Here is a 16,282-nt window from a genome sequence, read left to right as displayed (position 1 = left end):
GTTCCTCACATTTTACCCCACCCCTCCATTAATAAGACAGCTGCCTCATATGTAATGACTTTTTCCTCCTGTTTAACAGGAAAAGAGAGAGCAGTTAACAATATGTAAATGAGAGAGTTTGGCTTTAGCCTTGAAATTGATTTGCACTCTGTTGACAAGAGATAGCCATTACCAGAAGTTAAAGACAAAGCTGTTACAAAACAAGAGCTTTTTAAAATACCTTTTTTCTTACCTTTTATGTTTTAACAGATTACAGGAGAGCAGAATCAACACCAGAACCCTTGTACTAGATAATTTCAGTATTTAAAGAACAGAAATGTAATGTAATTTCTATTTCTCCAGCACCTGCCAGCGAAGGAGCACAAAGCATTTTTTTTTTTAAACATTAATGAATTACTCTTCAAAAACCTGCTGAGCTTAAAATTCCATTTTGTAGTAAAGGAGAGAGAGGTTAAGTGACTAACGAAAGGTGACCTCCAGCAATTTTCTAAGAGACAAGAAATAAAACCCAGAGCTCCTGACTTCTAGTCCTTTGGCTTAACCTCACCAAAAGAAAACAAAGAGCAGTAAGTAAATGCTATATATATAAAAACGTAAGATAGACACACGTGTAAGTTTAGATTTTGCATAATTCCCTGGGAATGCAAAACATCATTTCAGGTTTACTTGCTTTGATTCCCGTTCAATTTTAAATTCCATTTAATCTGAAATATAGCATACAAACAAGGGGAAAAACCCAAGTCATTTCCAATTCTGTTCTGATGGTGGCAGGGGTTCGGTGAATCTTCTGTGCAAACTCCCTCAGGCTGAGGCCTCTGTCAGAATTCTACTCTCAAACCTGCTTTGGGGGGTTCTGTTCAAAACACACCTTTCACCTGTGAGCACAGAAGAATAAATAACCCATTTTAAAGAAAACAGAGTGGCTAGAATTCAGTTCAAATTCCAGAAAAAAAACCCACTGTCACTATTATAATCACAAAAATACTGCAAACCGAGGGTTTATGTATTTCCTGCACACAGAGATAATAATGGCAGATAAACTACAAGTAAAGCATCAAAAAATGACCTCTACACTATTCATGCCTAACAGCTTTTCTTTTCTGCAGTCCTACTCAGTGTTTATACCCATTTTTCTGGATGATAATACATCCAAAAAGAAAACAGAATGGAGTATGTAATGGACAGTTCTGACACGACTTCTGGACCAAAGCAGAACAACAACAACAAAAAAAAACCCACAAAAAAAACAACAACCAAAAAAAAAAGCACCCCAGTGAAAGTAAAGAACCTCCAAAATTTCTAGTGTAGGCCAGGCCCCACATTAGACCAGACAAATCATAAAACAGGAATTATGAAGTTCTGTTCAATGGAGAACAAGCTTTTACCAATGTTTCCAAAACATGACATGCTTTGGTTTGTCTAGTATCAGAGGGAATGTTAGTATTTTGAAGGCTATCTAGAGGTAGCATTTTGCATTGCTTCCAGTCAATCTGTTTCCAGCTTTCTGTTGCTAGATAGAAAATACCTGGAAGCCGCAATTTAGGTAAAACTTAAGGCAAGCCTGTGAATATGGTCAGCAAAAGAGAAAATGGAAAGAAACGAACGAGCAGAATCATTAAATACCTGGGAAGAAAAGATCTCCATAAGAAAAGATTAAACCTGTGTTATGAACTGGATCTACAGTTAGTTTCTGAGTCTTTTCATATAAAGGTCATACTTAACTTTCAGACATACAATAACATGAATATCCATCCCTCGTTTTTCCCCCTTCCTTATACGCTGAAAGCATACAAGAGTACTCGGGACACCTTATTACCGAAAAAGACTGGGATGAAAACATCTTGCACAACAATCATAAACTAGAGCTATGTAAGCACATTAAAACGGTGGGGATTCATGAAAAGCCAGAATCTTCCTCTGTTTTTATAGCCTTGTTCTGAGTCTTACGCAGCAAATTCCATGGCTTAAAAAAAAAACCCAAACTACTCAACCCCTCCAAGCCACGACCCACCCCCAAACCTCAAAGAAAACACAAACAAAAGTAGAGTCAATAAATAGATAGACAAAAAGAGATAAGAGGCCTTCTGAATTTAAATGTTAAGTTCACAACATTTCAAACCCTTTCCTACCAATTATAAAACAGAAATGCAGAATTTCTTGAGAGAGATTTTGCTATTAAGAAGCAGCTCCTCAAATGATGGAATTATCTGGAAAGCCACAATGCAGATGTATCTCATCCATCTGTAGAAGCCCAGTTACTCATAACTCCTTAGAGCCAGCGACAAAAGATGGGGACTTCCAGAAGGTGAATCAGACCCTCAGGTGAGGCTCAGTGAAGTACATACATTTGGGAGCGATGAATGTAGCCTATTTGTCCAAAGTCTTGCAATGAAATTAGAAGAAATTGCAACATGAAAGTAAAATAAACTGTTACAGCTGTGCCCCATATGGGTGGATTATTTACCTGCTGAAATAAACTACAAATCCCAATTACAGTTTTCAGTAGCTCACAAAAAAACCAACCAACCAACCAACCAAACCTGGGGTGGAGTTCAACTTCTCTTCTAATGAACCTCTTAAAGTCTCAAATTTCACTATGTGTATTTAATACAGCTCTACTCAAGAGGATACCCCATTAACACAGCTCAAGCTTTATCCTTCATGTTAGGCTTCTTTTTGCTGAAGTTTTTATACAACACCTTTAGGATTAAGCCTGCCAAGATTTTATATGATATTACTGTTACAATTTTGTGTAAATTTAAATAAAATGAAAATCTGTGTATAGCCTGTGGCAAGGCTGTTTTCACATAAGCCATATGAAATATTTTAAAATAATACAAAATTGATCAGAAAATGAGCTCTTAGTCATCTAATGATTGAATAAGTATCATATAACAAAATACAGTTTGCAAAATACAGCTAAAAATTACCAAGCAGAGAGCAAGTGACTGTATGCATCCATATTTTATCAAAGGGCATTCTGGAAAAAGCACCACTAGGAAGTCCCTACAGTTCAATGGATGCATCACTTCGATAATATTCCTAAGTATGGACTTAAGCATCTGTCTGCTAAAATTTCTTGAAAGTATTCGATGAAGTATAACAAGGTTAGAGGAGTTAAGAGAAAAACTTGGATGTGAGTGTCTCTTGATTCATTTGTCTTTTTCCCCAATCTTAACATGGAATTCAGTTCTAGTAAAACAAATGGCATTGTAAAAAAAAAAAGCAAACACTGCCATTTCCTGAACTCGAAAGAATTCAAAAAAGTATTAGCGATTAGAAATAGCAAAAGACCAGGCCAGGGTTTACAAAATATAAACATACCTGCTTAAAAAAAAACCCCCAAAAAACCCCAAAACCCCACAAACACCTAAAACACTATAATGTATTTATTTTTAAAAGCTCCTCTCAGCTCCATGTGCCAAGTTGAGAACCTATTTATAAACCCTCTACAAAACAGTATTATAATGGAAATATGAGCAAATTCAAGTGCAAAGGCAGTGCCATAATGAAAGCTTTACTGTATCTTGGATCAATCTGTCACTCTGCAATTCAGATAGTAACCTGACCCCTCCCCTTTTTGCACAGAGAAGGGGGGAGTAACAAGCCTGTAGAGTGAGTAGAGTAAAGCCCATTTCAACTACTAGAGTTCAGTGAGAAGGGGGAAAAGTAATTTTTCTCCCATCTTCCACAACAACCAAGGCTGAGGATTGACAAGCAAATTGACGCACTGCTCAGAGGGCAAAAGATAAATGTTTGATGAATTGGCCATTGCTGGAGGAGTGATGGGCTTCATATGTGCATAATGGACTAGCTGCCGTTCAATTCAGATTGCCTGCCAAGATAAGAAACCATAATGAATGGACCAAGCACAGCCTGTGCCATAACAAAGTATAATCTGGCTAGTTTTAATAAACTTAATAAAAAAGATGAAGCAGAGAGAGGCAAGGGGACTGGCCTTTGTGACCAGCTATAAGAGGTGAGAACGACTAATAGACTGCTCAAGCATGATAGCAGAGAACTGTTAATGGACATAACACCAAATCCCTCAATGCTAAAAAATATCTTTAGAACAACTTAAAATCACAGGGATCTACATATATGCATACCACAGACCCTGTAGTGTTTCTAACACAACATATAACTGCCATTTATTTATTATTTCCTTCTGATACCTACCCTGCTTTGTCTCCCTAACCTCCTTTATCCCCTCTGCATGATATCTGAGTCTGTACCCAGATCCACATGACACAACAATAGTTCTACCAACAACTCCTCAGAATCAAAATAACCCTATAATTGTAACCCAACAGAATTCAGGCTCAATTTCCAACGGGAAGGTTTTGGCTGCACAACTATACCACTAACTTTCACTCCCAGTGGAGAAACATCTTTTACCAGCAGAACTGGTCACACTCGGTGTAATTTCATTTGCTTTTGCAAGCTGTGTTTCCACCAAATATGAGAAATCTGCCAGTACAGTTCTAGCAAAAAAATCCCAAAACCTTTCTAGCACAGACAAGGCTAAGTTGCCAGCAATAGTCCTTTTGGTCTGGAATTTGCTATGTTGGATATTGTTCCCCATCTGTACCCATAACCTCTACGTTCTGACCTCTTGCAGCACCCATCAGCACTATGAAAAGATATTAAAAACAAAACTGTTACAATATTTTACTCTATATGAGTATATAACAGTGTAAAGTCCGGTAATCACCACCGTTTTCACGTTGAATAGCATATACACACAGGGCTACTTTTGCTTTTCCTTTCTCATTATTTAGCAACATGAGTAACAGTGGCTCACCTTCTGAAGCTTACCAGACATTGAGACCCGAATCTGTGACTAAAAATGCTAAGGGAGTCAACAAGAGAAAAATCTGCCCTGACTTTTAAAGCAGCAGGATTAGACCAACAATCTATTTCTTTGTTGAGAATCAAAGGGCAAGAACACACCCCTGTGTGTGCATATAACACACAATACTTGGCCAGGCAGAACTGTTTTTCTCTTTAGGCAGAAAAAAAAAAAAATTAAGGAAGAAGGGACAGAAAGATCCTCTTAACTGAGGGCAGCTAGAAAACACATTATACAGAATAACATCATTGTTATGCAAGTTTATCTTCTCATTTTTACTTTTTTTCCTTTGATGATGAAAAATAAATACGGAAACATAAAATAGTCTACTTGGGTCACCACCCAAGTATTCAGATCACCACCCCCTTGATGTCAGTTATGTAGCCTGTGTCATATTTTAAACAGAAATTATTACATGCAAGACGGATGTCTAGTTTTCAGTATAAATTTTATCCAACTGCAAAAGGAAAGTAACTCATTATCAAGCAGCTCAGTAAGGCTCCCACTACCGAAGAAAATAAAGTTTTACGACAAGAGGGTCTTCTCCCTCCTCCCCCGCCTCGAGTGAGAAAGTGAGTGCAAGAATAAGACAGAAAGGGAAGGCTCAGGAGTGCTGGGTGAATTATAGACTGCCTCTCAAGATTCACAGCTCTTCGTGGTAGGAGGTTAATATTCTCACATGTCATTAGGTCTGCTGGCTCTACTGATGGCTCATTGAATCAGGCAGCAAATTATTTCCTCATGCTGCAGAGGACACCACACTTCAAAGGGAAGGAGCCAGGGTCAAGACGGCTCTCCAGTTCGATTAATGAGTTGGGATCAGCAGAGGTTGCCTGTAGGTAAGAATGTGACTGAAGCTTTTGACAAAGCTGACTTTTTGAACAGGACTTGACCCAGGCCCCTTACTCCCCTCCCCACCAAATTTTATTTCCAACATTTGCCTCTGACTGACCTGCCCAGGCCTGTTGGGATAGTTTTGACCTCCTCAGTCTTTGTTACCAGACACAGGAGCTGTCTGCCTATATTTGATGTGTCTCTCCCAAAAGGCCACATCAGCTTAATCCAAGCTCATCAGAATACTTTAGAACTGCACAGCAAAATAAGATAGAGTACATTCATTCCAAATTTTTAATTTTCTCCTGAAATTTGTTGAGAAGGGGGAAGAAGGAGAAGATGACTAAAAGATATTTCAGCTTTCAATAATATTAAGAAAGATTTCTAAATGCTGTTAAATGCAGATAAGAAGAACACAAAGATTATTAGAAGCATACAACTTACTAAACTGATGGAAAAGCAGAAAACATACGTTCGTGCTTACATGGATTTGCTAACTAAGAATATTCCTAGCAAATAATGCATTATATAGAATATTCCTCTAAAAAGTTTTTATTTTTATTGCCATGGTAGCAAGAGATTAAAGACAATTAAAACTTAATGGCCACTGCATTCACCTCTTTCTAAACACTAAACACTCAATGGTATCCTCAGTTTGATATCTCTGAAATATTTTAATGCATATTTAAATAGATTTAATGAGTCTGAAGTGAGATTCATTGTATTAATGTTTTTTTATAAGGTCTACTTAAACTGCACACTTTCTCAAACAAATATGAGTAACTGAATCAACATGTAAGCCACTGCTGGTAAGCTTCCAAAAATCACATAGCTTCTGATTATTGAAACGAGCAATTGCACCAACAAAACTGTTCACACAAGCTTCCAAATTTGTTATGTATTTAAAAATTTTGTTCAAGAATGTTTTACACCGTTATGTTTCCAGAGCAAGGATCTAGGCTGTCCTTCAATACTTATTTTAATCACAGTACAACCTTTAATATCCTCTTCCTAAGCATTTCATTCACCAGCATCCTTAATGCTCAAGCACTTGTTACACACTAAGTTCACAGTATACTTCAAAAAAAAAAAGAAGTTTAAGGTAAAACATCAGTTCAGAGATGTCCAAGGATGGCAAAAAGGTGACTGTTCAAGCTTTGCAGGTTGTCCTGGTTTCGGCTGGTATAGAGTTAATTTTCTTCCTAGTAGCAGGCATAGTGCTGTGGTTTGGATTTAGGATGAGAAGAATGCTGATAACACACTGATGTTTTAGTTGTTGCTGAGTACTGCTTACGCTAGTCAAGAACTTTTCAGCTTCCCAGGCTCTGCCAGGTGCACAAGGAACTGGGAGAGGGCACAGCCAAGACAGTTGAACCAAACTGACCAAAAGGGGACCCTATACCATATGTTGTCAGGCTCAGTATAGAAACTGGGGGGAGTTGGCTGGGAGGCTGTGATTGCTGCTTGGGAACTGGCTGGGTGTTGGTCAGTGGGTGGTGAGCAATGGCACTGTGCATCACTTATTTTGTATATCATTATTTTCCCCTCCCTTTCTGTCCTATTAAACTGTCTTTATCTCAACCCACAAATTTTAGTTTTTTTTTTTTCCCCCCATGCCACTGGGGAGGGGGAGAATGAGCGAACGGCTGTGTGGTGTTTAGCTGCCTGCTGGGTTAAACCACAACAGTCCTTAAGCTTTATGTTAGCACAGGTGCCTGAATCAGGAAGCTACATGTCTAGTTTGAAATTGAACACTTTTATTTTTAGATGTATTGAGCAAACAACAGTTCTTATAGACCTTAAAACAAAAAGCTGGGACATTAGTGCATTAAGAAAATCAGATCACTTAGGTACCTTAATAAAATTTTAGGAAATTTAACTTTTGGTGTATCTTTAAAAATCTTTTAACGATCTCCAAGTGTAAGGCAAATTCTCATCTTTATTCTTCAATGTTTCTTTTTGCACTCAAACCATTATTTGTAGCAGATTTCCTTACTGTAACTAGCATTTAAGCCCCAAAAGCTAGGAAACAGATTATTAGATCTATAAAACTTGGGATAAAAGCATACAAGATCTATGCACAACTGAATAACTAGAATCTCTTCAAGGACACTACCTAACTGCTAAACAGCACATCTTCTACATGGATGTGCTTTCCTCTAAAATGCAAGTACACAAAAGTAAGAGACAAGTTTTTCTTTTACTTAGGTCTGTGCAATCTCCAGTGAATTGTACATTATGCAAGTGGCAGCTTGCAACACCAGAAAAGCTGTAAGAGGGGAAACACTTTTTCATGGGCTTGTTTAAACAAAGTAACTCTGTTACTGGGTCTGTCATCAGTGTTAACATTATATCCTGTTTCATCTCTTTCTAGAAAGCTAGCGGCATACCAGAGGTCATTTGCAAAATATATGTACGTGTCTTGTACAGTACTTAGCAGGATGGTATGAATCGTACAGAAGGGCCAGTCCAGCTGGAGTGGGAGGTAAGTGGCCAAGTTTGACGCTCCCGGGGAGAAAGAGGAAATAGTTGTGTTCAGGGCAAGGAAGAGCTACTCATTCGATACAAACCAGAGAATCACTAACAGTTTCCAGACAAGATCACCAAAGTTTCTGGCTTCCGACAGAACTAAATCAGAACTGATATCAGGACTGAGAAGATGCAATGCTGAGACACCTGGACCCAAAGCATTACCTGCTGGAATCCATTCCAGGAATCCTAGAGAACATGGATTCAGCAAGTGGAAAGGTGACCTGCTAAGTATATGCAATGACCAGTTTTGTATTTGTCCTTGTTTCCATTCCCAAAACTAAAAGCTTTCGGCTAAGTCTGACTAAATAGAACTTTATTTTGCTTTCAGTTGTATCTGGTGTTTGAAGGCAAGGTAGTACCAATTACGATGGTACAGTGTTTCTAGAGAGGTAACAAATCTAAATAAAGACAAAAGGAACACGAAGTCCTGTACCTAACTCAAGATGAATGAGAAGGCCCAGCTGCAATGAGTGCTGTTTTATACCAACTTGGATATAGTCCATCTGGGGAAACTGTCGGGGCAATTATGGAGTATGGGAAGGAACTTGTAAACTCATAAATCACCCTTGCAAAAAGCAGAAAGCAAGAAAACACCCCATGACTTTTGGGAATCGTTACCACACACTGCACTCAGTCAAACACTGTTGCGTGATAACTGCTCAGGACTAAATGTTTGTACAACTTTTTTGTGTTACTGGGCCTTATTGTAATCCTGCAAAGATTTATGTATGTGAGTTCAAATTCAGAGATAAGCATGTGCTTACATCTTTTTGATTTTTCATAATGCTTTAATACAATAATCTGTTCATTAAATCTGTTTAGTCAAATTGGGGAGTTTTGCATTTCAATGAAACTCTTGCAAAATGCAGTAGAATTGTTTACATAAGCATTTACGTAAGTAAACAATAAATGCATGGTCAAAACAAAGAAAGTTACTATTTTACTTCAAAGTTCATTTTGGTTTTTATTTTGGTTATTTCTCCCATTGCTCATATTATGCAAAATAATGAGTGATGTTAACATGTTACCTCAGCAATGGAAGCGTGCAGTATTTAATAGTGAAAAGCATTTGGTCAAAACAAGACTCTAGAATTCAGCCTCTGAAATTACAGAGATTATCACACTCTGAAATGTGAGCAAATAAAATTTCCTAGAAATGTACATGGTAGACAACAAATACATTTCTTCCAATTCATACATAATTAAAAAAAAAAAAAGAAAAAAGGAACATGCACATCACAAAAAATGCTGGATAGTGTCCTCCATTTCTACACAATAAGTATATTTAAAATTGAACCATACAAAACACTAGCAGGGAAAGATAGCAGGTAACAATCTTACAGTCCAAGAGGATGGACTAGAGAATCTGTCAGGCTTTTTTGTGTTGTTTTTTTTCCCCCCTTCAATCCCTAAAATTAATAAGATTGCCTAAAATCTGATTGGGAAAGTACAGTCCAGCATAAATCCCACCTTCAAAAGATACACAACTGTGGATTTGATAGGCTATGGATGAGGAAGAAGATGATGAACCAAAAACACAGATTGTATGAATACACTCTTGGTTGGTCACTATGCCTGTACATACTCAAATGCTCTTCACACCAGAAAGCAATACAGAAAGTCCTAGGACCATGTTAGAGTAAAGGGACCACCCTGACATCTCCTCAAGCAACAGATAACCTTGTAGCACCTTGGGTCCTCTAAGAAGCTTCACAGGGACAGTCACCGGGACAGTCACCCACCATGGCCCATAATGGAGCATTCTGACAGGAAAGAGCCATCTTGAAAAAATGAGCTAGTGTTATTCCCCTACACTGCCCTGGAAAGAGGCTCAGGTCTCAGGTTAGCTGGTTTTCCATGCCCAAGAAAGAGGATATACTATTTTTCAGTTGGAAGGGACCGACAATGATCATCTAGTCCAACTGCCTGACCAATTCAGGGCTGACCAAAAGTTAAAGTATGTTATTAGGGCACTGTCCAAATGCCTCTTAAACACTGACAGGCTTGGGGCATCGACCACCTCTCTAGGAAGCCTGTGCCAGTGTTGGCCACTCTCTCAGTAAAGAAATGTTTCCTAATGTCCAGTCTAAACCTCCCCTGGTGCAGCTTTGAACCATTCTTAAAGACAACAGATATTCCACAGATTAGGAAAAGGCAAGCAAAAGGAAGACAACACTGAACTTCAATATCTGGGGTTTTTTCATGTTTTACTGTCATGCCAATACATACAGAGCCTACTGAGGGACCACAAGACTTCGTTCAAAACAATTTATTTAAAAATCAACACTGTTTTCTATCACATCAGAATAAAATCAAACACCATAAGAACCTGAGGTTGAAGACTGAATTATAAGCAGAATAGGCTAGTAGCTGAGGATGTGCTATTATATACACTGTCAAACAATTATCTGTCATATACATATTTAACATATTTTGAATATAAAAATTCAATATAAAACTCAATAAAGTATGTAGTTCAAAGTTTATTTCAAGCTTTATTTGCTGAATAAATGTTGAATAAGGAATTTAAAGGTATAACCCAGAAGAGAGGCCTGATTATTTGTGTTGCCAGTGCCTCCAGATTTTTAGTCCGATTACCTATAAAAATGAATAAATGAGCGGCAATTTACTATGCTTGAATCCTCAGAGCGTAAATAACATAACCTTTTGTACAAGTCAAATTAATAAAAACCTCAAACCCTACCACTTCACTGAGTATAGGTAACACTTGACTGCATGTTGAGCTGAAACGTAAACCCAATGCTACTTCAAGATGCATCTACCCCCCGCCTTGACACAATGGCTGGGCCTGGCTGCGTGCAAGTGCTAGAGATTCCCAAACACAACTTTTCCATTTGAGGTTTACATTGCAGCCTTCAGCCTATCTTCAGCCTAAGCCCTACGCTCACTCTTTTGTCCGTAGAGGAATTTGACGACAATTAGGTTTCTGAGGAGCGCATAATCTGCTCAAGCCACAAAACTAAAGATATAATTTACCTCACACGTGATCATGCGAACCCGCACAAAGTGTTTTGAAAGAAAACAGAGAAGTGAAGTATCACAGCAAGCATGCCTATGAACTATTCCTTGCTGACGCAATTAGGCAGTTTGGGTTTTTTTTAAAAAAAAAGAAAAAAGCAAAACCAACACACAACCCAAACAAATAAATAAATAAAAGACAGAAGGCTCACTCGTGACATTACCGGATTTCCAAGCAGCACCACAGTGGCCACCAGTCGCTCGCTGCCAGCCCCTCCCCGTTTCCAGAGACCACATCAAAGCACCTTTGCTGCCTCATGGCCTTTTATAGAGCAACTTTAGCCACTTAGGAAAAAAAATGGCTAAAAAAAGGCTTGGATTTAAAACATTAAAAGAAATAAATTGACAGGATTTTGTCTGGAAACCTTGTCTCGTCCTTACTGAAGGCTAAAATAAACTTAATTTTTGTTAAAATTAAAGCAAAAATTAAATCATCTTATTATGTAATTGGAACTAGGCCTCAGGCGCTAGCAGTAAAGAAGGGATTAAGGCCTCCACCACCTGGGTTGTCATTCTCATGGGCCCCATTACCACCCCCTTATTCGTTTTTATAGCCAACAGATTAAAATGCGAGCGCCGCAATCTTTGATCTTTCACTTGCTGACACAAATCCTTTCAAGCCTCCAACGTTTTCTGCTGAGGTAATTAGTACTAATTAAAAGGTTTCCAACAGCCTTTGCTCTACTTTTTCCCTCCAAAGAAATTGCTTTTACAAGTGCCTTCCATCTTTGAAATGTATGCATCGTTCACTTTCTTCTTTATCTGACTCCCAGAGATCAAGTAGATTAGTGACTCCATTATTCCCCAAGACAAAGCCAAACAACAGGTTTTTACTATCTCCCTGACCTGTTGAGGTGCAGGGTTTATATTCAGAAACAAGTGCCTCTGCTTGTATTAAAAGGCAGTCCAATTATGCACTAACAGACACAATGCGGGGTTTCTACATTTAAGAATGGACATCATTTAAAGATGTAGTGTTTTCTCAGAAGAGAGAGAGGCAACCGTTCACTAATCAAACTGACAAGTTGTAGGACTAATAATAGGTCTTGCTTTGTTTTCTTTTCTTTTTGTGTGTTTGCGTATCAGGCAAGATACAAACAATTTCTTTCTCTTCCCCCCTTCTCCCACCCTTTCCTCTCCTTTCCCCTTTCTTCCCAAATTTTAATGATTGATTCACATTTGCTACGTAAAAAAAAGTTTAGGAAGTACCACCTTGAAAGATAGTGAAAGCACAGAAAGTCCTGCCTGAAGAAGTTTTTGTTACTATAATTAAATAATCTGTCCTACTACAGGCAAACTGATGGCCGGAAAAATAATTACTGAGACGAAAACACTGTTTTATAGTATGTCCGAAGTACTAATGGAAGTCCAGGATTAAAAAAATTAAAAGCTGCAGCAAAAAGGAACAATACTTCGCACTGAGAAAGGGCTGTGTTTTGAATTTACAGGTTTTCAAATGATCGTTCAATCGACATGGGCACTATATGGATCATTTTTCTTTATGAAAACCTGGAAGCTTTATGCCTGCTGTGATAAAAATAAATTACACTTCATGCAGCAAAAGTGCTATTCAAAAAAGAGGACAGTTCTCAAGCTCTTAAAGTTCTCACTTCCTATTGAAAATGACAGCAGCTCTCTCTCACGCTGTACTATCTCTGGCACAATAGATCAGAAATCATACACAGAGCCACAAGAGGCTATCTAACTTATCATTACACGCACAGGGGTCTATTCTCCTCTCGCGATGCAGGCACAGGGCTCCTGCTGCCACTAATGGGAGCTGCACGTGCATATCAAGGACAGAAACAAACTGACAGCGCATCAACTTTTCTAGCCTGAACTAAGTTAGAAAAGTTTTTAAATAGCCATAAAGGAAAGTCAATAAATTGTCTCCTAATCGTGCCAGCTCTTCTACTTTACTTTCACAACTATTCTACTATGGTAGTAATTTCTTTTTGTGTAACTTTCCTCAAGAGGATCTAAAAGCACTACAATCTCATCAATTCAGCTATATTATGCCCCTGTGAAGTTTTATCTGACATATCTTGCCCAAGGTCATATGGAAATCATATGGCAGGGCCAGGAATTGCACATTTCGGTATCCTAGGAGTTCCCTGGTTTAAACAGCAGGCCATACTCCTCCTCTACACATGCACAATAACCAACAGTCCTAGAAGCAGGAGATTGGATTAGCCTTTCAGCCATGGAAATGCTGAAAAAAGGTTTTTCACAAACACAAGTCTTCCAAATGATTTGTTACAGATTCAAAATGCTAAATGAAGAAAGCAAAATCAAAACAACAGTCTGTGAATCACCTAATGTAACAATTCTAGTCTCCTCACCTTCTCAGTGCATGGTTACCATTGCCTTAAAATGTCAGGCAATCCCTGCAAAACCAACACGTGTTAAGAGAATACCATACCTCAGCTCTAAGCACACACAAGCAAAACAGATCACGTGGAACACTCAGCCAAACCTAGGCATCTATGTAAGCCATGCAAAAACACATTTACACTGTTTTTTTCAGATCAGAGCAGCCTTTACAAACAGCACAGCTATTTCTACACTCAATATAACATATCTTGGGTACAGGTTTTCATGTTCACCAAATGTTAAATTCTTAGATTCCAACTAAATTCAGAATTACAAATTCTGAAATTCATAAGAACTTGGAATTTGGACCATAGCATGGAAGAAAATAGAATCTAATGAAAAAGAGATTAATATATATGCATGCATGCATGTATGTATATAACTTTCTATATCCCAGATCAACATTTCACATCATTAGAGAGAAGGTGATGTAATCTGATAAAAGCAACCTGTCTTATTCTCACCTATTACTAAAATACCCTGTGACTTTAAGGCAAAATCAACATTAACAACACACCCTCCATAGAGTCTTTGAGTCTTTCGTCTTATGAAATCAGAATTCTATGAAGAAAGAGATTTTATTAAAAATCAAACAAAAATCCCAAACCTATTCCAGGGAAAGGGCAGCTGCAGAGAACAGGGGTATATGGAAAGGTCATTTGCTCATTTGCCTGAGCAAATATCTTTCACTTTAACAGAGCCACTCTCATGGACAAAGCTGAAGTATCATCCCAATGTGCAAAATAATTAGACTGGCTTGAAAATTGTAAGCTCCCAAATTATTATGTCACTTCTTTCATTTGAGCTTTTCTTGCTTATTCTTGGTTTTGCATTTACAAACTGCTTTCATGTTCATCAGAGAAACCTTCTTTTCAATTAACAGCTAAAACTGTCTCACAAACAAAAAATGAGAGAGGAAACTTTAGGGAAAAGAAAATCCATGATCATGAAGCTCACAATAAAGCGATATGCTGGCAGCACAGGAGGCAAAGTTAACATACATATTATAGCAAAAGGAGGAAAATGAGCATTGCGTTTAAAGCTTCAGAGACTGTGCAAATGAAGCTATCGCAATATTTACTAAGATCAAAAAATAAAATTAAAATATCTGATAGGCTTCTTGGCGAGCAAAACTTCCTTGGCTATCTTACCAGCTTTTTAGATACCTTAGGATCTAAAGAAATCCCCAGTTGTCAGAACTGCAGAGAAATGGGACAAAGAAAGTCCCTATCCTCCCTAGGTATTCAGTTGTAGCTCTTTCCAGACTGCAAACAGTTGCTGTGGCCTTAGGGTTTCATTATTCATCTACTATGGGATGCAAGGACCATGAGCAGCTGGCCGTTTAACATAGAGGGTGAAGGGAGGAAAAGCCCTCCCACGAAAGAGGGTATCAGACCAGTTTTTGGTACTTATAAAATCTCTAGTATTTATTGAGGTGGGGGCATGAGGGGGGAATACATTATATATACTATGCCATAAATCTTTTCCCTTTGCCCCCAACCCCAAAGGGTAAAAAAATGCATTAATAACCTTCAGATCGGCCCTGCCATCTCAGTACAGCATGCATGTGATGAAAAACCAGTAAAGAAACATTTCAATTTGAAGTTTCCAAGAGGTAATTATAAACAAGAGGAAGAGAAAAATATTTTTGAAATTATGAAAAATACCTTGACAGTGACTCCCTTAGACTCACATTTAGCCCTTGAAAAATATTCTGCCAAAGGGTGCATTTTGACAGGGAAAAGATGAAGAGTGGAGAGAAGAGGCAGCAGTCTGTCATAATTGATGACACCGCAATGCAAGCTGAAGTCAAGACTGAATATTTACAAAACTCATTCAGGGTGAGATTTTTAAAAAGGAAAAAAAAAAGCCAACAAGCGGACACAGATGGACTCAGTTTTTTGAAAACATAGTGGGACTACAACAGGCGAGATTAATGCAATATGGTCAATGTAGCGACGTCACACATACAAACCAATTCAAGGGTCTTTTTCATAATTCCGTATGGTATGGGTTTCAATATAAAATGAAAAGACGGGAAGAAATAAATTTTTCTGTAGGAATCTGTAAGGCTTTGTTTGGATATATTTATTTTAACTCATTTTAGAATGACACAGCTGAGCTGGGTGCCTTTGGCCATAACAGGACTTCAGTGCTAGACATTTTCACCCCAGATTATTAGTTTAAACCAAGCTCAGATGACTCATTTGCAATGTTACAGTGTCATAATAATTAAGCCAATCTGAATCGAGACTGCCACGTTCTTATATTTCTATTCTTTGCTTTTACTGTTTGACCTCACCTCCTTCCCCCTTCAGCTACATACTGACTCTCGAGCAATCCCATGGTTAAGCAGTTCAGGGATACGATCCAGTTAAAATTGCACTGGAAGGGAAGGCAGGAAGCAGAACTGCAGCAAGCTAAACTGCCCTAAGTTGCTACTGAAGACTATTTGATGGACAAAGTGAACATATTTTTTGAGTCTTGGTCCAGCTGCCAGTGAGGAGGTTCATTTCAAGCCAATTCATCTGGCAGTTTGCCATCACACTCAAAGCAGCAGACAGGTTCAAAATTCAACTTGGAGACTAAACTTGCCCAATTATTAGCAGTGATGTGTCCTGGGTCAGGGCAGAGGTACGACAGTAAAGCAAA

The 16,282-nt window shown here is 38.2% G+C and overlaps 1 protein-coding gene across 2 annotated transcripts in view; it reads right to left on the bottom strand.

The window, feature by feature from the left end:
- The window catches only part of LRMDA (leucine rich melanocyte differentiation associated), a 690,354-nt gene that overhangs the window by 309,768 nt on the left and 364,304 nt on the right, over positions 1-16,282 (bottom strand). Inside the window, exons 5-6 of one of the 2 annotated variants that reach the window (XM_075717814.1) lie at positions 9,951-9,981; positions 6,994-7,030 (exon numbers count right to left, since the gene is read on the bottom strand). The exons of the other annotated variant lie outside the window; for it this stretch is intronic. Coding sequence (XP_075573929.1) covers positions 6,994-7,030; positions 9,951-9,981 — 68 coding nt within the window. The remainder of the gene's footprint in view (positions 1-6,993; positions 7,031-9,950; positions 9,982-16,282) is intronic. 2 annotated transcript variants of the gene reach the window in all.

Source organism: Pelecanus crispus, chromosome 10 (genome assembly GCF_030463565.1).
Source record: "Pelecanus crispus isolate bPelCri1 chromosome 10, bPelCri1.pri, whole genome shotgun sequence".
Lineage (NCBI taxonomy): Eukaryota > Metazoa > Chordata > Aves > Pelecaniformes > Pelecanidae > Pelecanus > Pelecanus crispus.
The sequence above is the reverse complement of the archived record's forward strand: the minus strand, read 5'-3'. Positions and strand labels throughout refer to the sequence as shown.